This window comes from Podarcis muralis, chromosome Z (assembly GCF_964188315.1).
Source record: "Podarcis muralis chromosome Z, rPodMur119.hap1.1, whole genome shotgun sequence".
NCBI lineage: Eukaryota > Metazoa > Chordata > Lepidosauria > Squamata > Lacertidae > Podarcis > Podarcis muralis.
In genome coordinates, this window is record NC_135673.1 from 49,468,594 (window position 1) to 49,495,830 (window position 27,237).

The 27,237-nt window shown below is 50.6% G+C and overlaps 1 protein-coding gene and 1 long non-coding RNA gene across 7 annotated transcripts in view; one reads left to right on the plus strand and one right to left on the minus strand.

Moving 5' to 3' along the window:
• The first annotated feature begins 3,583 nt into the window (after nt 1-3,583).
• Nucleotides 3,584-8,242, plus strand: LOC144326178 (uncharacterized). 3 transcript variants are annotated; one of them, XR_013391351.1, is made up of 4 exons: nt 3,584-4,299; nt 4,859-4,904; nt 5,057-5,323; nt 7,673-8,242. It is a non-coding gene; the product is annotated as an uncharacterized LOC144326178 (long non-coding RNA). The 3 variants fall into 3 exon arrangements; XR_013391352.1 differs by lacking the exon at nt 5,057-5,323; XR_013391350.1 differs by lacking the exon at nt 3,584-4,299 and having other exon boundaries at nt 4,401-4,904.
• A 7,236-nt stretch (nt 8,243-15,478) lies between these two features.
• The window catches only part of SHROOM4 (shroom family member 4), a 39,731-nt gene continuing 27,972 nt past the window's right edge, over nt 15,479-27,237 (minus strand). For all 4 annotated transcript variants that reach the window (XM_077922504.1, XM_077922503.1, XM_077922506.1 and 1 more), the window contains 7 exons: nt 26,553-26,617; nt 24,555-25,208; nt 22,980-23,092; nt 22,629-22,875; nt 19,995-20,178; nt 19,129-19,404; nt 15,479-18,117 (listed from right to left, as the gene is read on the minus strand). In XM_077922504.1, coding sequence (XP_077778630.1) covers nt 17,848-18,117; nt 19,129-19,404; nt 19,995-20,178; nt 22,629-22,875; nt 22,980-23,092; nt 24,555-25,208; nt 26,553-26,617 — 1,809 coding nt within the window. In that variant the 3' untranslated portion in view covers nt 15,479-17,847. The remainder of the gene's footprint in view (nt 18,118-19,128; nt 19,405-19,994; nt 20,179-22,628; nt 22,876-22,979; nt 23,093-24,554; nt 25,209-26,552; nt 26,618-27,237) is intronic.

Genomic DNA, 27,237 nt, shown 5'->3' on the forward strand with positions numbered 1-27,237 from the left:
AGTTTCTCAGGTAGACTGGGGAAACAAAGGCTTCATAACTTAGTCCCTCCCAAAGTGAGCTAAGCCTGGCAGGACAACTTACTCTATGTTTATAACCCCTTCCAGCATTAATTCGACCAGTGGTTCTCAAAGGGTGTGAAGCACCACACTGGTGTGGCCGGAGAGGAAGGCAAGTGTGGCAGGAAGATTCTAGGACAATCAAAGAAACATTTCATCAAAATATTTTTTTATTATTTGCAGAATATGGTTAGATATCTTTTCAAAAGCAAGTACTGCTAGGAGTTGTTTCTTTTTGTTTCCCAATGTATTATTTGCCAGTAAAAAAATTAGTGTGGTGTGAGCAAATTTTTATTCTGAAAGTTCGGCCCAGTGAAAAAAGTTTGAGAAGCATTGATCTAGGTTACAAAGCTATTGTCTTTCATCACACGTTTTGCATGGAGACTTCCTTTCAAACAAGAGCCTGGAATTTTAGCGTGTGCCATATTAGCCTAATATCAGTCTTTGTATTTACTGTCTGCATGTGCAGTGTTTGCTGTTAGCATTCTGGTGGGGAAAGCAGTGGGGAGCATGAGGTGACAAGTGCCTTCTTGTTAGCATTTCAGAACATGCAGGCAAGTATCCATCTTCCTATTAACAGAGGGTGTTTAAATGAAAGTTGACATGAATGCAAACCTGAAACATTTCTTGTACACAGAGCAGAAACTGCAGCATTCCCTCACAAGGCAGATCTACTTACTTTACAATTTCCAAACCAAAACAGTCACTCTTTGAAATCTCCACTTTCCTGAATTTTGTGATGCATTTCTCCAAGCCGAAAACAGATATAAAATGGGGTGTGTTTTATGATACAACATACAAAAATGCTTTTGTGTTCATGAACTTATTTGCAATAATGTGTGCATTGGCAAAATGACACGTCCAGTGTTACTCCAATAGCTACCTAGTTCAATGCGCAGTGACTCACACTGAGTTCTGCGGATGATGGGCAGTATACAAATTTAATAAATAAATTACTTACTTACTTACTTAACGGCCCACTGAAATTAATGGACATGACTAATGTAGGTCTATTAATGCCAATGGGTCTACAAGAAGCAGAATTTTATTCAATGCATCCCATAGTGTCATGGTGTGTTTTGCCTATACACCACCTTCCAATTCCTACATATCTATGTTATTTAATACATGGTGGCAGAGGCTGGGTTTGTCTGAAGCAAAGCAAGGAAAGGTTTCTGCATCCCACCTCAATATTAAGCCAAAGGCGCACCTCAAATTTATGGGCTGATTCACAGCCGTGGATAAACAAGGCCCGTTCTGGGTTGTGTTTATTTCCATGCCTGTGTGCATTTCACTTATCCTTAAATGTTACACAGATATTGTAAAGCCTATTCCAATGGGAAGGGATTCACCATAAAGGAGACCCAGCATAGAGCACAATTGCAGTCAATTCACCTCAGATGTTCCACGTGAACTTGGGGCATAGAACAACTGCCCTTTCGAGAGCTGTAACTGAGAGACCCTCTTAAAGGCTCCAGTGTGGAAACGGCTAGCTATTTTTAAAAAGTTGGTTTTCTCACACCTCAAAAAGCAAATGTGCAGAAAAGGACTGTTAAAATTGCCAAAGGGTTGGAAGTTCCTGTGAAGTGTGTGGCTGCACTGCGCACGTGGCACTTTTCGATTGACAGCAACCGCAGGAAAACAAGGCTGGAGAAGACTAGTCAGGGGTCACGGAAGCAGCCTGTGAAGGGTTTGCTTGCAGGATGAGCAGATCAGGGATGAGAAGGCGCTTGCCCTTCAGGCTCTGCGGGGCTTCTCCTGCTACCAACTGGCCACTGGGTAATGCTGATTGTGGGCGATAGGAACTGGAGTCCAAGAGCTCAGCCATCTAGGTTGCTGCCTTCTGCTGAGTCAGGCCGGGGCTCTATTCAGCTCCACAATGCCCACACTGACTGACAGTGGATCTCCAGGAGCTCAGACTGGATTCACTCCCAGCCCTAACTGGAGATACTGGAGGTGGAATGTGCAGGTAAAGAAAATGCTCTGCCACTGAGCAAGGCCTCTTCCACCAGAGCTTGCTGGATCAGTCCCAAGGGAGCTCATCTTGTCCAGGATCCTCTTCACACAGGTGCCAACCAGATGCCAATGGGAAGCCCACAAGCAGCACCAGAGCACAAGAGCAACTCTCCTCTCCTGTGGCTTCCAGAGACTGCCATTCAGAAGCAGTGTTGCCTCCAGCTGTGGAGGCAGAGCAGAGCCATCATGGTTTGTAGACACTGATGGCCTTATTCTCCCTGAATTGGTTTACTCTTTTAAAGTCACCTAGGCTTGTAGCCATCACTGCCTCCTGTGAGAGGGAGTTCCATAGTTTAACCATGTGCTGAGTGAAGAAGTCCTTTTATTTATTTTTATACTTCCTCTTTCTTTTATGTGTCCTAAATTTTCCAACGTTCAGCTTCCTGGGATGTCCACACGTTCTGGCATTAGGAGTTGGGTGGGGATAACATTTCTTACTCCATTTTCTCCACTGCATGCAAACTTTTGTAAACTTCTATCATTTCATCTCTTTCAAAACTTTTCTCTAGATGCCTCACTGCCTCATCAGTATTTTTAAATGCAGAACGATTTATAAATTCTAAAGTAAATAAATAAGATACTAGTCTAGTGGGGCAAAGTCTTCCTGTGCTATTAGTTAACTAAATTACTTCTACATAAATGTCTCAAGGTGATATAATAAAAACAGCGCAGAAAATGACAACCAATAAATGCACACCCAAGACGCATCCATGCAGCGTGGAAAGCTCACTGGAACAAAAATGTCTGCAACAGCTTCTGGAAATCGCAGGTAGTGGGTGCCTGTTGTATCTCAGCAGGGATGCTGTTCCACAGGACAGGAGCAGCCACAATATAAGCCCTGCTCCTCCACACATCAGCTGGCCTGGCTCCTCTGAAAAGTCTGCCTCTCCATCTCCGGGCCACAACTACCCTCACCCTCCCTGAGCAGCCAGGCATGTAAAAATACGGCTGCAATGATGTATTTGAGGGGGGGAAATGTAAATGTTACATTCTGAACAGGAATAACTTGACATTTAATTCTGGAACATCAGAGTGAAATGTCAACATCTTCTATTACTGCCAGAAGTAATAACCCAGCAGCATCCCAGCAGCCGGCTGGCAGGAGGGTTCTAGTTTCTGAGTATGAGGAGGCAGAGTTTGGCCCCCTGAAATGCAGAGACTGTGTTTGATGCTGGAAGCTGGTTCTTGTGAGCGTATTAGAGCAGGGCACCAGGCATAAATACAGGTCCTTGTTTGTGTAGGGGGATCTGCAGCGAAATCACAAATGCATGATTGCTAAATAGTCACAAACAGGGGGCCCTATCATGACATATCTGCTAAACCTGTGTGGCAGGAAGGGGACAAAATGAAGCTTAACCGTCAGGGCATGTGCCCCAGCTCTCGGGCTCCTTTTTTCTCTCTGTCTTAGTGCCCAGTGTGGCAGAACTGGTTGCACTGCCCTCAATCCGCCTCTGGGGTTGCCCTCCCTCTGAAGGAGAATACCACATTGGCACTAGGCGTCCCCTGTGGCTAGGAATGTCTGGCTCACCAAGCAGCAGCATAGTGTTGTTTGTGGGTGCCAGCAGGGTGTGCCTGGCACGGGTGGGGAGCGGAGGGTCACAGAGGCTGCCACTCCACACCAGCCCTTGCCACCCAGCTTCGGAGCGGGCAACTGCAAGGGGCCAGAAGCCAGCTTCACCTGCTGAACAGCAGCCTGAATGGGGAGAAGGTGGCGAAATTCCCTCCACCGGCAGCTGATCCCCGTTCAGGGACACCGAGGCTGAAGGGAAGCAGCTGAAGAGACTTCTCAGCAGCCGCCGCAGCCAGGGGCCCTATATTGCTCCTGCCTGCTCTCCCACTGGATCCCCTGACCTCTAGATTGCGATCCTCCTTTTCAGCTACAGGTAAAGTATGTTCAGCGCAGCAGAAGAGGAGGCAGCTCGGCCTCAGAGCAAACCCGCCAGCCCGTCGCGCCGCTGGTGCCTTTAAGGGACGTCGGAGCTGCAGAAATCGCCACAGGAGGTTTGCAGGTGTTGTAAGGGGAAAGCGGGGAGGGGGAGCTGCCCTTAAAAACCACTCCGGACGAGGTCGGCACTCGCCCGTGCTGCGCTCTTCTGGACGCCCACGGCGACGCAGGTCGTAGCCGGAGCCTCTCATCTTTGCGGCGGGCTCGCACCGCGCCTTCTCGGGCTGCGCTCCTTCCTCTGCCGCGCTGCTTCTTTTCCTCCTCCCGGGAGTCCGGGGCAGGTGAGTGTCGGGGCGGGGGACGGTGGGGCGGGGGACCTGCTTTGGAGTTCGGAGCCCCTCTTACCCACCCCCCAACTCGCCTCTGGCTCTCCGGCCCAACTTGGACGTCGCGGGTCCTCAAAGTGGGAAACCGCCGTGGATTCCCGAGGAGGGCGGGGTGTTTCGCGGGGTGGAGCAGCTGCTGGCCAGCCTTGAAGTCCCGCTGTTTCCAGGCGGGGCGGGACGAAGGGAATCCCATATGTGGGGAGGAGGCCGCCGAGCTCGACGGACCCGGGGTCTGCCTTGGGCGAAAGGGCGACTTTGTGTGGCCAGTACGTGCTGGGGCTGAGCCCGGGCGACGAAGGCACCTGGGTGTCCCTCCCCCGGCCCCCCCAAAGTGCCTTTCCTGGGGCAGGGCATCCACTTTGCAACTCCCCTTCGGCGCCCATCTTGCGCTTTCCATTTATTTCTTTTTATTTGGGATTCGGAAGGAAGCCCGCTCTCCTGGCCGCGTTTATCCCGGGTAAGAACGCGCTGCAGTCTACTGCGGTTGTCTGCAACTTTCTCTTTTCCTTTCCAGGCGCTCCAGCCCGGCGCCAAGTGGCTTCCCGAGAGTCCCGGGGCAGGTGAGTTCCTGCTGGCGAGGAGCTGGTGTGCGTGTGTGCGCGGCGCAGGCGGCGGGTCCGGTGGGGTGGGATGGCAACTTTGCAGCGTTGAGCAGCTCCGGAGGCTTGCGCAACTTCAGATCCCCCAGCTGGCTTCTGGCTCTCGCCCCCAGGTCGGCACTCGCCCGTCTGGGGACGTCTGGTCGGCTCTGGACATCGGAAGTCCTCAAGGAAGGTTGAACTGAAGTGCCCGTCTGTGGGGACGGACCCGGGGTCTGCCTGGGTGGGAAAGGCGACTTTTCTGGCCAGTAGGTGCTGGGGCTGAGCCCGGGCATAGCCTCGAGGAAGGCACAGGAAGAACAGGATGCCGGCCGAGATGGTCCTCTCCCCTCCCTCCTCGGAGGCTGTGCTTTGGCTGAAAGGCTTCTTGGTCGCTTCAGGTATGAACTGCCCGCTCGTGTCACAAGGGGGCGCTCAAGAGTCTCCTTCTCCCTCTCCGCCTGCCTTACCTTGCTTGGACCGCAGCCTCGTTCTGCTCAGGGCCTGATCCTGCAGGGACTTTATGTAGAGCCAGTGCCGAATTTACGTATAAACTAAACAAGCTATAGCTTAGGGCCCCACTCTCTTGCCCCCCCCCCCAAAAAAAAACTAAAGAAAAAAATGGATGTAAATTTCCAAAATATAAGATAAAAAAAAACCCCTACATACAGCAACAGTGTTTTGTGTTGTGTAGGCTCCTATTTATGTGCAAATGGCTTTAGATACCTATTTGGTCCATAAATTACCATAGAGCAGGGTCGGCAACCTAAGGCCCATGGGCCACAAGCGGCCCACGGGGGTCGTTTAACCGGCCCACAAGCCGCCCCCGAATCGAGCCGCCCGCTTGGTGAGTCCCTGTGCACTGCACTAAACCGGCGCAGCACGGCCCAGGGACTCACTTCTGCGGTGCCGGAAATTGCATCTACGCATGCTCAGATGCTGAAAATCATGTCTGCGCACATGCAGACACCAGAAATCATGTCCGCGCAGGTCATGGGGCTCTTTATATGTCCAGCTGTCCTTTGTCAACAACAAATTGTGGCTGCTTTTTGTGCTGAATAGGTGCTATATAGTAACTTATGGACTTAATAGGTATCTAAAGCCATTTACACATAACAAAATGTTTTTTATCAAAGTAAGTGAACTTATCTTATATTTTGGAAATGTACATCCAGTTGTTTTTTTCCTTTAATTTTTTTTTGGGGGGGGGCCAAGAGAGTGGGGGCCCTATACTATAGTTTGTTTAGCTTATACATAAATCCGGCACTGGGAGAGAGTGCCACAGTTGAATTATGAGCTGGTGTATTCTTAAGATTGGATACTCAAAGTCCGTTGTGCACCAGTCATAATCCTGGCAACACTCCTGTAAGGTAGGCCGACACTGGTGTGGATTGCTCAGAGTGGTGGCTTCTGAATTATGGGTTCAGTTGTATCTCTGAATCTGTGGAACTCTCTGCTGCAAGATGGTGGTGCTGGCCACCAACCTAGATGGCTTTAAAAGGAGAACAAAGCATGTTAATGCAGGGCAGATCTAGTGAAGGCTGCTGGCAGTCAGGGCTGAATAAAAACCCCATGTTCAGAGGCTTGCTGCTGGGGAGGAGAGAGCTGTTGTTTACATGCCATGTTTGTGGGCTTCTGGAAGGGATCCAGTGGGCCAGCTGTGGGACTCGAATCCTGGACTAGATGGGCCTCTGCATGTGTAACGGAGGGGAAACTTGAACGGAGAGCTTCCTGGCTCTCGGCTGTCTCTGAGAAAGTGCAGTGAGTGGCCATCTTTCTAGGCCTGGTCACGGGACGTGGTGCTTGCCCACATTTCCACAGCGTCTGGAGTCCCCATCCTTGCCTTGCAGCAGAGCAGCCACAAGTCCCCTCTTCAAGGTGTGGAGAAGCAAGGCAGTGTGATGTAGTGGTTAGGCTGTTGGGCCTGGGAGACCTACCTCACAGGGTGATTGTGTGGTTAGGAATGTTAGAGGAGCTGGCCACATCCACCTGCTTGTTCTCCCTTGGAAGACGGAGGGAATATTCAGGCGTTAATGAATGTTCTGGCTGCAGCTTCTCTTGAGGCATTTATTTGCAAGCTCCAAGAACATCCCTGAGCAACTGGAAGTCCTGGCGCTTCCTAGAAAATGCTCTTCCTTTTCTGTGTGTGAAATCCACGAAGGTGTCCTTTGTAGTCATAGGGACGCCCAACAGAGTTTTACTGCAGTCCAGACAAACCAATCTATTGTAAAAAGGTTGCACACACCGCCAGGCCTCTAGATCCGCAGCCACAAAATGTCTCCTTTAATGCTGACGTGACCTTTATGCCTGACCCAGCTTGTTGCACACATCTATGAAATGCTGCATGTGATGCACACCTGGTGCGCTGTCAGGGATGCCTGGGTGCGAAGGGTCCCTTCCTGGCTTTGCACCTGGGAAAACCAAGTTCAGAGGGCAGCTTCACCACAGAAGCTTTATTTATGGTTTATTAGTTGCACCTATATTCTCAACGGAGCTCTGGATAGCATACATGTTTTTCCCTCCTCCCTTAATGGTCACCACAGCCCTGTGAGGTAGACTAGTCTCGGCGAGTGGCCCAGGTGCAGAGCAACGACAAAAAGATTGTTTTGGGGGAGGGTGCGCACAGATATCGCATACATGTCTCTAAGTTTTGCAATTGCTAAGTGGATTCACAAGGCCAAGTGGAAGCCTCACGTGGATGTCCTGTCTCCCATTCTCCCTAAACTGTCCTCCTTTCCTTCCCTCTCCAGGATCCTCTGTGTGATGCTCCTGCCTTCCCTACATTGCCACATACTGGAAATGCCAGATTTTGCTCCAGAGAGAACCTTTGCCTCATGTTGGAGAAGCTGCTTCTTCTTCTTATAGAATCATAGAATCATAGAGTTGGAATAGACCCCAAGGGCCATCGAGTCCAACCCCCTGCCAAGCAGGAAACACCATCAGAGCACTCCTGACATATGGTTGTCAAGCCTCTGCTTAAAGACCTCCAAAGAAGGAGACTCCACTACACTCCTTGGCAGCAAATTCCACTGTCAAACAGCTCTTACTGTCAGGAAGTTCTTCCTAATGTTTAGGTGGAATCTTCTTTCTTGTAGTTTGGATCCATTGCTCCGTGTCCGCTTCTCTGGAGCAGCAGAAAACAACCTTTCTCCCTCTTCTTCTTCTTCTTCTTCTTCTTCTTCTTCTTCTTCTTCTTCTTCTTCTTCTTCTTCTTCTTCAGTGATCCCTTGTAGCCAAGTAAGATTCTCTTCCTTAAACACATTTTGACAGTGGAGGCCAATTCTGGATCCACACACATCCTTCCACGGGGGGGGGGGGGGGGGGGACAGAAGCATCATCGCTTCCATGGAGCCACAACTGGAGGCTGCAACCAGTTTTCTGGACTTCATGAACCATTTGCGAAGAAGGCCGTGTGATGCATCTTCATCCCTTCCTGAAGCAAATCATGTTGCCGATTGGGTGCATATTCTGGGCTGGAAAGCCTCCTCAGCACCAAAAGCAAGAGGAGACAAGTGGCTGCACAAAGTGTGTTCAGCAGGGAAGGGGCTCCCTGCAGTCAAGGTGTATTCTGCCTCTCATTTCAGCGCCTCTACATCACCCAGAAAGTCTTTGGTCATTTTCAAGACCATACACTTTTACAGTCAGTCAAAACATCTGCTATGGCGATGGTAGCTTTGTTTTGTTGTTTTTAGAGAAAATTTGTAGGTTTTTTCACAGGATTCCTCAAAGTCCCCCCCCCCCCGAACAAGCCCCAACTTCTTCAGCTATTTGTACTTTTCACTTCTTTTCTGCACCACGATTGAACTCCCTTGCTTAGACCCCACCCCACCCCAAAAGCAGGAGAACTTCTGGGAGGGGGGGCGTGGTGCTTTTAATTCATGGGGAGGGGCTTTTAGAAACCCCCCCTCCCCAGTGGCTGTGTACTTTTCACTTCTTTTCTGCACCACGATTGAACTCCCTTGCTTAGACCCCCCCCACCCCAAAAGCAGGAGAACTTCTGGGGGGGTGCTTTTAATTCATGGGGAGGGGCTTGTAGAAATCCCCCTCCCCAGTGGCTGTGTACTTTTCACTTCTTTTCTGCACCACGATTGAACTCCCTTGCTTAGACCCCCCCACCCCAAAAGCAGGAGAACTTCTGGGGGGGGTGCTTTTAATTCATGGGGAGGGGCTTGTAGAAATCCCCCTCCCCAGTGGCTGTGTACTTTTCACTTCTTTTCTGCACCACGATTGAACTCCCTTGCTTAGACACTGCTGTCGGGTGGGGAGAATTTGGCCACTAGCAGGAGATCTTCTTAAAAATCCTTTTTTCAGTTGTGTATATTTGTTTCTCGATTTAATCCTTTTACATGGTTTTGTATGTTTTGTGGTATTTTATGCATTGTGATTTGCTGTTATTTTTATTGATTGTAATTCTTTATTGTGGTTGATAAGTGTGAACTGTTAAATTTTTGCTAATGTTTTAACTTTACTGTTTGCTACTAGATTCAGAACCATTGTTGAATTTTGCTTTGTTTGATATAAATTGTTTATTTTAAAGTTTTTATGACTTTTATTTTATCATATTATTACTGTTATTAATAGGAACAATTAATAGTGTTTGACATTTTATTATGTTATGTTTTGGAACCTGCCCAGATTGGCTGGGTAACCCTGCCAGGTGGGTGGAATATAAAACGTAATGATAATTATTACCACTGCTACCACTATTATTATTTCTGGGCTGCAGAACCTCTTCAGCACCAAAAGGTGGAGGGAGATGGGTTGCTGCCCAAATTGTGTATAGCGAGCATGTGTGTGTGTGTGATGATTTTATTTCACAGGGAATGGCTTTTAGCACCCCCACCTAAGTGGCTATGAAGGTGCTCCTGGCTGGAACATCATCAACTCAGTGTGATCCGTTAGCAGTTGCTGTCAAGCCATGCGCTGCCTCCCCATCCCCTTGGAAGCCTCTCAAGACACAGCTGCCTGTGGGGGTCAGGGAAGGGGTATTTTAAAGAAGGCTTTGAGGGGGTTTGTTTATCTGGAATGGTGTAGACATACATACCTTTTTACCTTTTTATACATAAATAAATATATTTGATTGAAACAAAATCTCTGGCCACCAGAGCCTTTTCTTCCCAGTGGTCCTGGTCAGGACATTTCTTAGCAGAATCGCATACTTCTTCCATTTAAAAGTAAAACATGGCATGGATTGTCTTCCTCCTTATTGTCTTACTGCCAGCAGGTGGAGACTGTTTTTTTAAAACAGCATGCTTTATGGAACTGGCTGTTTCTAAAGGAAATGATTTTCATAGTGGTTTGCTCTTTCTTACTAGAGTTGTCCTCATATCATTTTAATTATATTCTAAAACTCCCATAGGGATGGACTGCATGTGCTTTCAGAGTTCCCAACTCTTCCCTTCTTCTCCAGAGTGACCCTAGGAGCCCATCCTCAGTGGCTGACTCACCTGCTTTCACTCTGAACCAGCACAAAAGGTGATAAGGCTTCTTAAAGTGGGCTTAAAGCTCGCTTTCCGTGCTGACTGAGTGGCTCTAGGATGCTGGAGACATGGGCCCTGCTGGGGTCCACCCTGGAATTGTGGGAGAGGCGGCACTCTTACCACACTCTCATCCCCATGCAATTGGGAAAGGAGATTTCAGAGCTTCTGTTCAGTTCTAGTGGAGCCCATGTTTAGTATTTATGGGGCGGGGAGAGTAGAGATGTCCTGCTCTAATGGGGACTACTGCCCCAGTTCACTAGGCAAGCTCTATAGGCATAGCTTATTGCATTGATCCTTGATGCTTTTGTAGTCCTAGGCTGGTAGCCCAAATAGGACCTGGTGGACCTGCAAAGAAAACTTGGAAACTAATTCATCTCCAGGAGCAAAGCAGAAGGAGTTTAGGGAAGTGGTTGAAGTCTTTCAAGTGACGAGGGAATAACCTGAGGAAAGGTGAAGTTTAAGATGAATTATGTTTGTGCAGGACCCATTTCTCTTCTTTACTGTTTGGTAACAGCAGCATATTCTCACAATGTGCTTGGAGAAAAACGTCGTTTTGAAAAGGGAACTGTGTCTGTCATCTTATTCAGGAGAGAATTACAAGAATAAACCACCACTAAGAAGCTTATGAAATTCGGTGAATCTGAACACATATTAGGATTTGAGATTTAAGAACTGGGGAAATCCTGGCACTGTGTAAAGAACTCTTCAAACAGCAAAGAATTTCCCAAGATTAATAGCTTTTGTATGTGCAGTTCCCACTTTCCAAACACAATGCAGTCTTGGGAAATGGTTCGTTAAGCAAGTGGTCGCATAACGAGTTGACAATTTTCATTATTTCCTATGGGAACATTTCTAACCATCTCCTTCATGGTTTCTTCCTCAAATAGCTGCATCCAACCAGCAAAAGGAAGACAAAGCAAAAACTGAATTTGTGCAGTCTTTCTTCACTATTCCTCTGCCCATGATTCTGACTAAACACCAGGAAGAACTTTTTGAGGGAAAGTCTAGAGTCCAGATCAAGGGAAGGGGTAGTCCCGCTCTCTTCTGCCTGGTCAGACCCCACCTGGAGTCCTGTGTCCAGTTCTGGGTGCCACAATTTAAGAAGGATGTTGACAAGCTGGAAAGTGTGCAGAGGAAGGCAACCAGGATGATTAAGGTTCTGGAAACTAAGAAGAATGATTGAGTGAGTGAGCTAGTTGTGTTTAGCCTGGAAAAGAGACTGCAAGAACTCAAACCAATGGCTTCAAGTTACAAGAATGGAGAATTCAACGGAACCTCAGAAATAATTTTCTGAGTGTTAAGAGCTGTTTGACAGTGGAATGACTCCTTCAGGAGGTTGTGGACTCTCCTTCCTTGGAAGTTTTTGAAGCATAGTTTGGATGGCTGAAGGGCAAGCGCCTTCTCATCCCTGATCTGCTCATCCTGCAAGCAAACCCTTCACAGGCTGCTTCCGTGACCCCTGACTAGTCTTCTCCAGCCTTGTTTTCCTGCGGTTGCTGTCAATCGAAAAGTGCCACGTGCGCAGTGCAGCCACACACTTCACAGGAACTTCCAACCCTTTGGCAATTTTAACAGTCCTTTTCTGCACATTTGCTTTTTGAGGTGTGAGAAAACCAACTTTTTAAAAATAGCTAGCCGTTTCCACACTGGAGCCTTTAAGAGGGTCTCTCAGTTACAGCTCTCGAAAGGGCAGTTGTTCTATGCCCCAAGTTCACGTGGAACATCTGAGGTGAATTGACTGCAATTGTGCTCTATGCTGGGTCTCCTTTATGGTGAATCCCTTCCCATTGGAATAGGCTTTACAATATCTGTGTAACATTTAAGGATAAGTGAAATGCACACAGGCATGGAAATAAACACAACCCAGAACGGGCCTTGTTTATCCACGGCTGTGAATCAGCCCATAAATTTGAGGTGCGCCTTTGGCTTAATATTGAGGTGGGATGCAGAAACCTTTCCTTGCTTTGCTTCAGACAAACCCAGCCTCTGCCACCATGTATTAAATAACATAGATATGTAGGAATTGGAAGGTGGTGTATAGGCAAAACACACCATGACACTATGGGATGCATTGAATAAAATTCTGCTTCTTGTAGACCCATTGGCATTAATAGACCTACATTAGTCATGTCCATTAATTTCAGTGGGCCGTTAAGTAAGTAAGTAAGTAATTTATTTATTAAATTTGTATACTGCCCATCATCCGCAGAACTCAGTGTGAGTCACTGCGCATTGAACTAGGTAGCTATTGGAGTAACACTGGACGTGTCATTTTGCCAATGCACACATTATTGCAAATAAGTTCATGAACACAAAAGCATTTTTGTATGTTGTATCATAAAACACACCCCATTTTATATCTGTTTTCGGCTTGGAGAAATGCATCACAAAATTCAGGAAAGTGGAGATTTCAAAGAGTGACTGTTTTGGTTTGGGAAGTTTATCTCGTCAATGCAGACTCCCGTGTCCCAGGCCAGTGGCAATGAAGCCTCCAGTTAAGTACCTCTGGTGATGGAGAGGCCAGCACTTCCAGAGGCAGCCTCTGTTCCACTGCTGAGCAGCTCTTTCCCTTGGGAAGGGTCTTCTGATAGTTACCGTATTTTTCGCTCCCGATCATAAGACGCACCTTGTTTTAGAGGAGGAGAACAAGAAAAAAAATGTTCTCTCCCTCTCTGCGCAGCGCCCCTTCAGCGAAGCAGCAGAAGTGGAGCCCCTTCCATTTCTCCTCCCGTGTCACTGAAGGGGCAGTGCGCAGAGGGAAAGCTGTGCAGCGCCTCTCCAGCGAAGCGAAGCCAGGAGAGCAAGAGGGATTGATCCCCCTTGCTCTCCTGGCTTCAGCGAAAGTAACGCGAAGCGTCCTGAGCACAGTGGGAGTGCTCCCGCTCAGGAGGCTTTGGGCGGCTATCCCTGAAGCTAGGAGAGCAAGAGGGATTGGTGCGCACTGATCCCTCTTGTTCTCCTGGCTTCAGCAAAAGCTGTGCAGCCTGCATTCGCTCCATAAGACGCACACACATTTCCCTTTACTTTTTAGGAGGGGAAAAGTGTGTCTTATGGAGTGAAAAATACGGTGACTGCAATCTGACTCCTTTCCATTTTCACCCATCACTTTCTAGTCCTGCCTCCAGAGCAACAGAGAACAAGTCGGTGCCTTCTTCAGCATGACACCCCTTAAGAACATAAACGTAAGATTGCAAGAAAATCCTGGTGGATCAGGCCAGTGGGCACTTAGTCTATCATCCTGTTCTCACAGTGACCAGCCAAAAGGGGTTCCCAAAAGCCGGACCTGAACACAAGAACACTTTCCCCCCTCCTACGGTTTCCAGCAACCGGCATTCAGAAGCGCTGCTGCCTCCAATGGTGGAAGCAAAGCCCGGACCAGCCCAAGACATTTTGGCACCTGAGGCAGATCCCAAAATGGCATCCCTCTCCCTGCCAAGGAAGAAGGGGTGGGGGAAGATCTATACTTGGGTACAAAGGGAAATCTGCTGCCCCTGTGGATCCTGTTACCCGAGGTGGCTGCCTCACCTTGTCCCATGGATGGGCTGGCCCTAGCAAAGACCCTCATCTCCTTGGCAGGTTAAGTGTAGAGATGGTGTAAAGCAGAGGTTAAAAAAATCCCCCACAGCCGCTGCATTACATCATGTACCCTCAGCCTCGCTGGCTGGAGAGATGCTCTCTGGTTTAAAAGGGGAGGATTTCATGGACTGCTGGATGGAAGCCTGGGCTGTCTGTCGCACAGATCAACAGCAGAGGAGCAGCTCTTTGCCACTGTGACTTGCTATTGCTTCCCACAGTGCTGCCCAAAAATGGCCAGGCTAAGAGTGCAGCCCCAAAGCAAAGGGGTGGGAGGATGGAGGAGGTCTCACTAGGATGTGTCTGTCTGGGAGCAGAGAGGAGCTTCTTCCCCATCTGGGATCAGCAAATCCAGACCTCTTACAGCAGCCATGGCAAGAAGTAACCAGTGGTGCCAGCTGAAATTCACCCACCTATTGCCCCTTGCCCCAGTTCCCATTCCTTCCCCAGGAAAGATGCTCTTGTGCTCATGTTCTGCTCCCTGGTTTCCCACAAGCACCTGGTTGGCCACTGTGAGAACAGGAGGCTGGACTCAATGGGCTGCTGGCTCCACTTTGGTTTTCAAGTTCTTAACGAGTGGCTCAAGGCACTGAAGAGGTTAAACTGTGAAGCTCAGACATCCCAACATTGTTCCAGACACAATGGAGAGGAAGAGGATGTCGTCAGGGGCAGGAATATCTGTGGCAGGAGCCCAGCACATTCCTCTGGTAAATATGTCTTTTGGGTTGAGTGGGTGGGAGGAGAAAGATGCTGTAACACTCTCCTCCAGCTCCAGGCAGTAGTGCCCATAGGAGTCCTCACCCAAAAAGGAGTTTCCTTGCTGGGAAACAAGGTATTTTGGCACCTGAGGTGGACCCCAAGATGGCACATGCAAACCCAGGCAGGGAAGAAAGGATGAGGGAAGATCAGGAACAATGAGAGATTGACATTGGGAACTGCTGCCTCTGTGGACCCTGCTGCCTGAGGCAGTGGCTTCACTTTGCCTCATGGGTGGGTCGATCCTCTCTGGGAAATGCCAGCTCCAGTCTACAAGATGTCTGAGGGGCATGAAGATGGAGAATTCAGGGGGCAGGCACCTCACAAAGGCCTGATTTGCAAGCAGAAGGCATGGATGTGGCAGCAGAGGAGGCAGGAAGAGACTGGCAAATGGGATACGAGCCCAATAGAACATGGGTGGCCCCTCGCTTTGTGAAGGCACTTTGCCCAAGAGTACGGAGATCAGGCCCGCTTGGCTGGCAGCTGCATTAGGATTCCCCAACCCAGATGGCTTGACTGTCTTCCCGACGAGGGTCTCTGAAGAAAGGAGCCACAGCAGCCACCACCCCCTCCAGCAAGGACTTGTGCAAATAAAGGCTGCACCTTCTCAGGACACATGTCTTGCTGCTGGCGCTGAGCCCAAGACATTTTGGCACCTGAGGCCGACCCCCAAATGGCGTCCTCCCTCCCCACCAGGGCAGAGGAGGTGAGAGAAGATCTACATCAGGAACAACAACAACAACAATGCGTTCATATCTTTATATATATATTGGGGGGGGGGGACTCAAAGCAGTTTACAACCTAAATTAAAACATCAAATAAAACATTACAGAAGAAAGTCAAATATAAAGTATACATTTAAAGCAACATACAACTATCAGGAAGCTAAGATATCTACATTAGGAACAAGGGGGGAGGAAGATCAACATTGGGATCTTCTGCTCCTGTGGATCCTGCTGCCTGAGGTGGTCACCTCACCTTGCCTCATGGGTGAGCCAGCTCTGCCTTTTACACAGGCAGGGAGCAGGGGGGCCCATCAGCACATGGTGGTGGGGGGGCAGAGGCTGGCTGTATTGGGGGAAGCCCTTTTCAATAATAATGCAATAATTTCATTATTTATAAGCCACTCACCTGACTGGGTTGCCCCAGCCACTCTGGGCAGCTCCCAACAAAATATTTAAAAGACAGTAAAATATCAAACATCAAAAACTTCCCAATACAGGGCTGCCTTCAGATGTTTTCTAAAAGTTTTGTAGTTCTTTATCTCCTTGACATCTGATGGGAAGGTGTTCCACAGGGAGGGTGCTACTACCAAGAAGGCCCTCTGCCTGGTTCCCTGTAACTTCGCTTCTCGCAGTGATGGAAGCACCAGAAGGCCCTCGGGAGAGGGACCCCGGTGTCCGGGGTGGAGACGCTCCTTCAGGTAAACATGGCTGAGGCTGTTTAGGGCTTTAAAGGTTCCCTCACTGTGGAACCAACACTTTGAATTGTGCTTGGAAACACACTGGGAGCCAGTGAAGATCCCATAGGACCGGTGTTATATGGCTCCAGCAGCTGCTCCCAGTCACCAGTCTGGCTGCCGCATTCTGGATTAGTTGTAGTTTCCAAGTCACCTTCAAAGGTAGCCCCACGCAGAGCGCATTGCAGTAGTCCAAGCAGGAGATAACCAGAGCATGCACCACTCTGGTGAAACAGTCTGCGGGCAGGAAGGGTCTCAGCCTGCGTACCAGATGGTGCTGGTAAACAGCTGCTTTGACACAGAATTGACCTGCACCTCCATGGACAGCTGTGAGTCCAAAATGACTCCTGGGCTGCGCACCTGGTCATTTGGGGGCACAGTTACCCTGTACAGGAACAAGGAGTCCCCCACATGTCCCCCCATCCTCCCAAAACAGTACTTCTGTCTTGTCAGGATTCAACCTCAATTTGTTAGCCGCCATCCATCCTCCAACTGCCTCCAGACACTCACACAGGACCCTCACTACCCTCACTGGTTCCTCCGATTGCCTCTGGGTAGAGCTGGGAGGGTTCGGTGCCAGATCAAGGAAGCAGCAGCCAATCTGCAATGTGCAAGGGGCTTGCTGCAGCTCCCCAGGCCATGAGGGACCCAGAGAGAGGGAGGAGGAGGAGGAGGATCTGCAAACAGGTCCTCAGCTCACCCCCCCCCCCCCCACGATTGTGCAGGAAATGAGCAGAGCTCAAAACAACTTGAAACCGCAACTCCCCAGCAAGAGATCTTGATATGGGGAAAGATGAGGAATTTTTTCCTGCCCTTAAACTTGGCAAGAGAAACTTTAGATTGAGGTGCTGGGAGGGGAAGGAGAGGAAGGAGGCAACTGGAACAAAAGGAACTGGAAAGCATGTCGGGGTGCTGTTTCTGTGCTTGAAGCCTCCCTCCCACAAAAAACCCCACCCTTGCAGAGAAGCCACTTCCAGAGGGCAGGGGAAGGGGCACAGACTCCTCTGAAGCCACCACAACACATCCTAAGCTTAACATACCAATGAGAGCTGCAGGACATGTCGCCCTCAAGGGATGTGGCTGAGATTTGTGTTGGCCCATCCCAGTCACCCCACCCCCACCCCTCACAATTATCTCGGTGAAGGAAAGCTAAGATAGGAATAAATTAATTAATTGTGCAGCAGGAGGCAGGAAAGGCAAGCCAGGCCTTGGAATAAGCGGTGGGCGCCAGAGGATTATGCTGCTGTTTAGGGGAGCTTCCTTGGCTGGGGGGTTGGTGGCTCCAGAGGGGAGAAGATGGAAAGTTATCCAAGGCACTCAGGCTGCCTCCCTGGGAGTCCTCATCCCAGTGGAGCTCCAGGAATCCCTCCCTCACCTTCCTGAGCAGCTGGTGTCATTGTCTTCCCAGCAAAGCACACTTTGGTTGAGCCTCCAACCCCAGCCATGGAAGAGGAGGGGTGAGGATGCAGTGATCTGGCATAGCAATCTTTGGCAATGATTATAATTTTCCTGAGAGCAAGAAGGCACTGTGAGCACAAAGCTAGCCTGCAGTCCCCTAAGGGAGGCACCAGCTGAATATGAATTGGTACGGTTGGAGAGGACCCTGAGGGTCATGTAGCCCAGCCCCTGCGATGCAGGAAAGCCCAGCTGGCTTTGGTTAGTACTCCCTGGGCCCCCTGCGCAGGCTCTCCCGCAGGCAGCGCAGCTGCTCCTCACCCAGTTTGATCTTGTCCTCCAGCTGCCGCTGCTGAATGATGAGTGCTGACTTCATGCGCACAAAGTGCTGGTAGTCCTGCAGCTGCTCAGCAGGCAGGCAGCGTGAGACGCTGGTGAAGACCAAGCGCTCCCGACGGGAGACATGGTCCTGCAGCTCCTTGGCATCCTCCAGCTGCGCCATCAGCTGCCGCTTCTTCTCCAGGAGGGCCAGCTTGATTTGGGGAAGGGAGAAGAGAGGGAGCTGTCAAAACCCAGAGCAGGAAGACCAGGAAGCAGGCACAGGACACCCAGGCACACATGCCCACCCTCAACAGTGTAGTGCAGCAGCAAAAACAGCTAACGCTCTTCTAGGCTGCCTCAACAGAAGTCTTGTGTCCAGATCAAAGGAAGTCATGGTCCCACTCTATCCTGCCTTGGCCAGACCACACCTGGAATCCTGTGTCTAATTCTGGGTGCCACAATTTAAGAAGGATGTTGACAAGCCGGACCGGGTGCTGAGGAAGGCGACCAAGATGATACAGGGTCTGGAAACTGAGCCTTATAAGGAGCAGCTGAGGGAGTTCGGTATGTTTAGCCTGGAAAACTGAGAGGAGATATGATAGCACTTTTCATATATCTAAAGGGCTGTCACGTGGAGGGTGGAGTGAGGTTGCTTCCTCCTGCTCTAGAGGGGAGGACCCAAAACACTGGCTTCAAGAAGTTACAAGAAAGGAGATTCTGACTAAACATCTGGAAGAACTTTCTGACAGTAAGAGCTGTTCAACAGTGGAACAGACTCCCTCAGGAAGTGGTAAACTTTCCATCCTTGGAGGTTTTTAACATCTCATACTATCAGAAAGGTCTTCCTGGTGTTTAGTCAGAATCTACTTTCCTACAACGGGATCGGGTCCTGCCCTCCAGGGACAGGATATCTCCATCTTCCATGGGACAGGATATCTCCTCTCAACTCTCTCACTCTCATTTTATCCATGCTCAACTTCCTCTGTTGTTCCCCATCAGGCTTGGTTTCCAGACCCTTGATCACCTTGGTTGCCACCCTCTGCACATGTTCCAGCATGTCAATATCCTTCTTAAACTGTGGTGCCCAGAATTGGACTCCAGATGTGGTCTAAGGCAAAACAGAGGTGGGGATGAAGAGGAGGGGACAAGGAGCTCCCAAACAGGAGAGAGGGGCCTTTCAGAGCTGCATTTCCAGAGGTCGCCCACCCCACCTGCCCTGTACCTTCTCCTCTTCCGTAGTGGCATCCAAGTCCAGGCTGCTGAGGGCATTCTCCACCCTTGCCAGCCGCCCTGAGAGGGACAACAGGAGGTTGACCACCTTCTCCAGGTCTCCGATGAAGAGGCGGAACTTCTCGTATTCATGGGGCTTGCAGACCCCCTTGACATGGTTCTCCACCTCTCTGCCCAGCACCATGTTGGCATTCATGTCATCATGCAAGCCCCGCTGAGCCTCCTGCAACACCCCCAGCTTCCGACTGATGCTCTCAATCAGCTGCACCTGGAGGCAGGAGAGATTGCAGTTGGGGTGAGGGGTTAGTTAGGGGGGACAAGTGCCAAGGGAAGAGACTGGCTGCAGCAGAATCAGGCCAAAGTGGACCCATGTAGCCCAGCATCCTGGCCAACCAGTACCCAATGAATGGGGGAAGCCCAAAAGAAGATCACCAGCCTAGCAGTAGCACTCTCCCCATCTGTGATTCCCAGCAACTGGGGGTTCCCTCAGAGGCACACTGCTCGGGGACGTGGAGGTGCCAGAGAGCCATCATGACCGGTAGCAACTGCTACAAGCAGATTATACCAGTGAATTCTATCCATTTGCAGGGTTCAGCTTTGGACAGCACAGGGCTTGGGCTCTGTTTGTGCAGAACTGCAATTGTTTCGCAGCAAGCACACACTGTCCTAATGATGAACAGTGATGGTCCAAGTTCCCAACTCGACTTTTCCAGCCCCCACCCCACCCCCCAAAATACAGGAGCCACTCACTGGGGCTAAGTTTGACTCAAAGAGCTGGACAAGTCTGCCCACTAATCCCCAAGCAGCTGTGCAGGGCCTGGAAACTGAAGTGGAAAAGCCCACCTCCCACCTGCTCACCTTCTTCCTGGCCAAGTCATGGTCCACCTCTTCCTCCTCCGAACTGGCTCCAGCCCCCTCAGGCAACTCCTTCATCTTGTTCAGTAGCTCAGCCTTGCCGGCTGACAGGTTATAGTAGGCAGAGCAGGAGGAGGTGGGGCTGGCAGCTCCTCCACAGGTTGGGGAGACAGGTTGGCTGGGTTGCCTATACCAACAAAGAGCATTGTGGGAGGGATGGCTCCAAAATGGAGAGGAGGCCAAGTCAACACTGTCTGCCTTCACGTGACCATCTTGGCTGTGAGTCTTGGAAAACCTGCTCCTGCCTTGCAGGTCTTTCCCACCTGGCCTGGAAAGGTGGTGTCTAGACTGACTCCAGCTACAAAAGCTGAGGCTGCCGAAAAGACTCCTGGGCTGAGGTAATGTTTGGGAGTTTTGTTGGGGTGTGTTGTTGCTGTGGTTGATACTAATTTCCTGTGTTTTTATTTTAGAGCTTGTTCTGATATATGTGGATGGTGTTCAATCATTACACAATACACAACCATTTTTTGGTGTTTCATTTATTGCAGAGGTCGGCAACCTTATCGAAGGATGGGCAGGTCGATGCTCCATCCATCGGAGGATGGACCAGAATGTGTGCGCATGCTTGCTCTTCCAGGTCAGAGGAGCACCCGTGCACGTGTGCACATGCTATTTCCGGCGCTCTTCTGACCCAGAAGTGCACCGGAAATAGCATGTGTGCATGCACATGGGCACTTCTCCGTCCCACCCACGGGCACACACACTATTTCCGGCACACATTCAGGTCGGAGGAGCACCCGTGTGCCTGCACACAGGCACCATCAACCCGGAAGGCAATCCCTGTGCCACGCTGCGCCGCACCAGTAATAGCAGGCAGCAAGGGGGGGTGGCGGCAGGGGTCGCCATGGGCTGGTTAGACAAGCCTCGTGGGCCGCTACCGGCCCATGGGCCTTAGGTTGCCGACCCCTGATTTATTGCTTATGTCATGTTGTAGTTATGTGTTTTTTAATGTGAGCTGCCTTGAGCGTGGTTTGGACTATGGAGAGGTGGCATACAAATAAGATTTTGCATCAATGTATACAGAAAACTGATGGCAAGACACTACACATGAAAAATACTGGAAGGGCAGGATATGCCACGTTGAAGTGGGGAGCATGAAAACCTGCAAAAGTTAACATCTTTCAGGGGAAGAAGACAGAAGAGGGAGGTCAGCAGAATGCTTTTGGAGCCCTTTGGGGTTCTAAACAGGGGACTGCAATGGTAGCCCTTTGTCCAATGCATAATTTCCAGCTTTGGAAGACGTTATGAGGCCTTAGGGCTCATCCACACTTACCTTTTGCCCGGCACTTTCCATGAGAAAGTGCTGGGCAACTTTGGCTCTATAATGCCAAATCAGAACAAACAGCCATTTGGGGTTTCTGTGAATTGCCATTTGCTTCAATTCAGCGGGAAAGAGGGGGCTTTTGTGGGAAAGGCCCGGGGCAGAAAGGCTCAGACATGGTGCTTTAGCGTGCAAACTTGTACTTAGAAACACGGCACAAAAGGAAGTCTGGATGGTACTGGCAGTACTGCTCATCTCCATGCATGCATGTGTGTAAGAGAGAGAGTTTGGTCTCTTTAACTATTTTGTAACTTAAATAAATGCTTATAATGGGTAGGCTAAAGATTTTCAGGTAGTCAACAGGTGTACTTTTCGTTTCCACTTCTGAACTACTGCTGAATTGCTGTTCCCTTCTTGTTAAATCACTTTGAGCATTGTGTGTGAATGGCATACAAGCAAAGTCATGGTGACGAATTAGAACCATCTTATAAGTAATGCAGCTATTGGCTGACAGCAGTATAAAAAATAAGCTGCCCTTAAGCCCTTGTTCTATCATGCATTGATATCATTGTAAATGATACATATGCAATGTATCATTGTAAGCCCCTTCAAACTCTACAAATCCTACTATATGAATTCTCAATATATTTACAATAAAACAGCAACTGTGGTGGGGGTGGGGGATAAGTGGGAGTCACAGGCAGCAATGAGGTGTCCCAAGAGGGGCATCAGCAGGAGGGGCACCTCCAGGGAGACCCCAGGCTCACACCCACCCAGAGGCTGAGGCTCTTCCTATACATTAGTATCCTACCCTTGGATGGTGGTTTGCGCTACTTTCTTCCCCTCCCACAACTGATCCTCACGGCAACCCTGTGAGGTGGGACAGACTGAGAAAAAGGGAGCTGCACGACTTAGTGGGGGTCTGAATGTGGGTCCCCCACACCCTGGTCCTTCCTCAAGGCTCAGAGCCATCCTTCCCCCACCTGGTTGTCCTCCAGATGTTCATGGACTTCAGTTCCCATTACCCCCTCCTGACCACGGCTCAGATGGTCTTAATCTCAGGGACGTGGGTTCGATCCCCACGTTGGGCAAAAGATTCCTCATTGGACTAGGTTGGACTAGATGACCCTCGTGGCCCCTTCCAACTCTACCATTCTATGATTCTATGCTGGATGAGGCTGGTGGGCCCAGGAGGGCTCCTGGCAGGGGAAGGATGCTCTGTGCCAAGGGCCCACATAGCCCCCCCCCGGCCCCCAGATCTTGCTGCCCTACATACAAAGAGTTTTTGGGGATGCCATTGCAGCTGGTATGCCTACCTGGTTGAGAGTCCCACGGCACCAGCCTGAGGGGGCCACACAGCACCCTCACTGGGGGAGAAGAGGCCCCCCATCATTTCCGCTGCCATCACCAGACCCAGGGTGGGGCTGAGCACTCCAGCCAGGGAGCGGTCCCTGCCTGCCACGTCCCTCATCAGCTCTTCTGAGTTCAGGCGGAAGGGGTGCACTGAACCCACTGTACCTGGGCAGCAGGCATCTCCTTCAACCCCCTCTAGCTCCTTGGAGGCTGTGAAGGGGGAAGAGAGAGAGAGACAGAGAAGCCCTTTCAGACGGCAGCATTGCTGGAGAGACAAGAGGCGGGGATACCTGCAGAGGGGAAGCAGAACTCACCAAGGCAGGAGGGGCTGGCTGACACCGGCTCAGGGGTCCTGCTGGCTGATCCATCCTTCCCCTTTTCCCACAGGGGCCTGGGTGTTGCTGCTTTCTCCGGGGAACATGCAGGCCTTTAAGCACAAAACCCACCAGACACTCGGTTAAAGACAGGTTAAATGGCTTCAAGCTCAGTGGTTTTTCTACCTTTTTCTTCCTGGCCTGGGAGGGAAGGCCCCGGACTGACTCCAGCTACAAAAGCTGAGGCTACTGAAGGAGCACAGGGCAGCAAGCAATAAAACACCTTAAAGTAATTCCAGTGCAGAGGCTTTTTGGAATAGGAAAGTCCCGGGTGCTGGGAAGACCTCAGGGATGGCACCTGTCTCATATTTAAGGGGAGGGAATGCCAAAGGAGATATGCCCCTAAGTCATTTTTGTTGATTTTCCAAATTTTTACCAAATCAGCCACATGAAAACAAATTTAATACAAATTTTCAGAAAATTGGTTTCCTGCACTCCGTTCATGATGTGTCCAAGGTCCTCCTTGTTGCTGCATTATTTCCCTGATTATTTCTAATTCACATTCCATTCCTTACCATTAACCTTATACTACAATAGTTTTTTGTTCTTTTTAAACTTATTGCCCTTAACCACCAGCCATCCACCTGCCAATTCCCGCACCCACAGCCCCGATCCCTATATTGTGTGGAACTGGACCTCCTGATAAGATGGCAAGATGATAAGAGTTGGAGCCTGGCAACATCTGGGTCCACCCTCCCCTGCTCACAGCTTCTGGGTTCAGGCAAGATTTTGGGAGAGGTCCACAAAATCTCACCTGAACACAGACACAGCTGGTGCCTCTTCTTGCTTCTTTGGTGGGGCACCCTCCCGCCACGGGAGAAGTGAGGAGAAGAAGCAACTTCTTGCGAGATCTCACACATACCACTTCTCCAGCAGCGGTCAGGTCGAGTGTCACCCACAGCAGCTTCAGAGATGTGAGAAGAAGTGGCAGCAGTGGCAAAACTTCACAAGATCTCATCAGCAGCTGACCCCCACCACATTCCCTTGCTTCTCCAGCTGCCCCTTGAGATGCTGCCACCTGAGGCAGATGTCTCAGTCCACCTCATAGTTGGGCAAGTCCTGCCACCAGGTCCCCCTTTTGGAAAAACAACTCCACACTACTAGCCCACATGAAGTTACTTGCCATGAGAGTCCTCCTCTTCTGCACCACAGTCTGACCCTCTTGCTGCTTTCTGCCCCCGTCCCAACAAGTCCACTCACTGTAAAGTCTCTTGCTACAGGCTGGATGGGGTTCAGGCTAAGCTTAAAAGGGGGCACAGACTCAAGGGCCATCTAGTCCAACCCCCTGCAAGGCAGGAATCTCAGCTAAAGCATCCAGGACAGGAGGCCATCCAGCCTCTGTGTAGAAACCTCCACCTGTCCTTTGAGTCGTCAGTATGATCCTGCTCTCTCCTGCCCAGCTAGTCCCTCCTGAAACCACCTTCCCTACTTCCCTGCCCCTCTGTACAGACCACCACCCCCATCCCATGCCCACAACCTATGAGCCCAAGAGGCAGAAAGCAATGCACTACTTGCCTGGATGTCCCACTCTGGCTGCTCCCATCTGGCACTGCCCACTCTGGGGTCCGGAGTGGCGAACTGTTGTAGTGGTAGGGGGAGTGGGGGGCTTCCTGAGGCCTGGGGCTGAGCTGCTGGCCGGCCTCCCCCCGCAGCTGCTCCAGAGGCAGGCTCTGAGACCGCTGCCTTGCCACCTCACTGCTGCTCTGGCCGTGGGCACAGGCTTCTTCCAGCTGAGGGTGTGGGCCAGCCTTGGGGTGAAGCAGATGGCTGTGGGAGTCACGGCCGGGGCGGTATTTCTCCCAGTTTGGTGGTGGGGGCCGTGGAGGGGGCAGGCCCTTTTGCTTGGCTGCCCGGGGAGACTCCAGCCGGGCCCCCTCCTCCAGCTTGGCCAGAGGGGCTTCTCGTCTCTCCCTCCCAGAAGCACCGCCCTGCTCTGCACAGAGGTGGCTCTCTGAGTAGGCCCTTTCGCGCAGGGGGTGTCTGTGAGGGGTGGCAGGGTCCTCTTTGTAGGCCAGGTTCTCTGCTGCTCGCCCAGGCCTCTTGCCGTCCCAGGAGAGGCTGTGAGTGGGCCCAGCGTGGCAGGAAGGGTGCCATTCTGCCTCGGAGGCCTCTGAGCAGGTCCAGAAGGGGCTGACCCTCGCAAAGCCCACCTTGTGTTGTGCGAGTTCACTGCAAGGAGAGTGAAAGAAGAGCAACCTGCAGCATACCCACCAACATTTCTCTGGCGAAAATAGGGACATCCTATTCCCCATCTTTTCCCCGTCGTCTGATCTTCCACAGAAGTCATATGCAAGTTTGCATCTGTCACCTTAAGCCAAATTACAACCTCCCCGCTGAACCTACATTGAATACAATGGGATATACTTCTGAGCAGACAGGGAAAGGCTCTCTTCACAATAAAGGAATGAATGCACCATGCCTTTCTTGAGAAATGGCTGGCTGCTGAAGAAGTGGATTGTTGATACTTTCCTTCAAAACTACAGGAAGGGCTTCGTATGACAGCTTCACCATTTCCTTCATTTGGTGCTGGAATTTTATTTTCAGGATAAACAGGATTCCGTTTTTGCCCCTACACACAGACACCACTTTTAACTGTTCTCCAAGATGTGGAGGGAAGGAAAAGGGAAAATAAGGGCATTCCAAGATCAAATCAGAAACTGGGATGGCTTCCATCATTCCAGGACTGTCCCTGGAAAATCAGGACACTTGGAAGTGAGTGGCAGCAGCCTCTGCAGACAGAACCAGGCCAAGGCATTCTGACTCCTGAGGCGAACCACAGAATGGCACTAGGGAAGACAACCCCCCCCCCACACACACACACCCCATCCCTTGTGTTAACACCAGTTCTGCCTCAGCATCTCGGGAAGAGGCTTCTGACAGGAAGTGGGCTTCCAAAAGGCCAGCAAGGGTGCGTTGCTCTCTCCCACCTTCCTGGGTTGCTACAGCCATGGGGCAAACCCCTTCAGTCAGAAGGAAGGTTGGGCCAGTTTGCCCTCTCCACCCTGCCCCAGCTGGTTCCTGTGCCACATTCCTGGCTCTGGTTGTTTCAATGCTCAGTTCCCATTCCTCCTGAGGTTGCTGGTGGGTGGTGCTGGGCCTTGAAAGAAAGGCCCTCATTGATCTTGGTTGTGATGAATGCCAAGGGTGCCTTGAGGAAGTGGCGCCTCTCCCTAGAGCAAGATGGAATGGGTCCAGCCCCAGCAGCAAACACACAGGACTTAGCAGAGGTGGGAAGGAATGGCTCTTCTGTTGCTCCAGCCTACAAGAGTTCCCTCTGTGGGCCTATGCCAGCCTCAGAGCCTCATGCAGTTTGGGGTGAGTGCCGATGACGGAGAAGGGCCTAGCATCTTGCGAGGAGGGGCCCCCAGCAGGAGCACCTCACAGACACCTGGGGACATCAAGTGAATCAGGAAATGCTGTGCCACGTTGCCGTTTCTCCTGCTACCCCACCCCACCCATCTGTGGGCACCAACATCTAGCGTTCCTTGCCCACCCCAGGCACCTCCTGCCTACCTCATGGACGGGCTCATCGTCTTCCTGCTGGGTGCTGGAGGCTCCCACTCACCCAAGGAAAAGTCCTGGGGAAAAAGGAACAGAGGCTGAGGGTGGTGGCACGAAGGGCCAGCCCACCCATGAAGCAAGGTGAGGCAACTGCCTCGGACTGCAGTATCGTCAGGAGCAACAGATCCCAAAGCCAAACTTTCTCGCCCCACACTTTCCCCCCTGATGTCAATCTTCCCTCTCTTCTTCCCTGAAACAGAGGTAGGCCCAAATCTCGGGTCTGCCTCGGGTGCCAAAATGTCTTGAGCCAGCCCTTGGGGAGGTCTGGAATCCACCAGGCAATGATGAAGACTCTCCTTGGAATGGCTGACCAAGGGAGTAGTCCTATGACTGCCCTTCACCTTGATATGAGACCTCTGTTGATGCAGCCCAGACTAGCATTAGCTTTTATTTTATTTTTATTTGATTTTATTTTTTGCTGCTGCTGCTGCATTTGCTGTTGACTCACATGAAGTTTGTGGTCCTCTAAGACCCCAATATCCTTTTCACATGCACAGTGTCCATATAATAAAATCATAGAGTTGGAAGGGATCCCAAGGGTCATCTAATCCAATCCCCTGCAAATGCAGGAATCTCAACTAAAGCATACATATAGAATCATAGGGTTAGGGTTAAGGTAAAAGTACCACTCTATTCT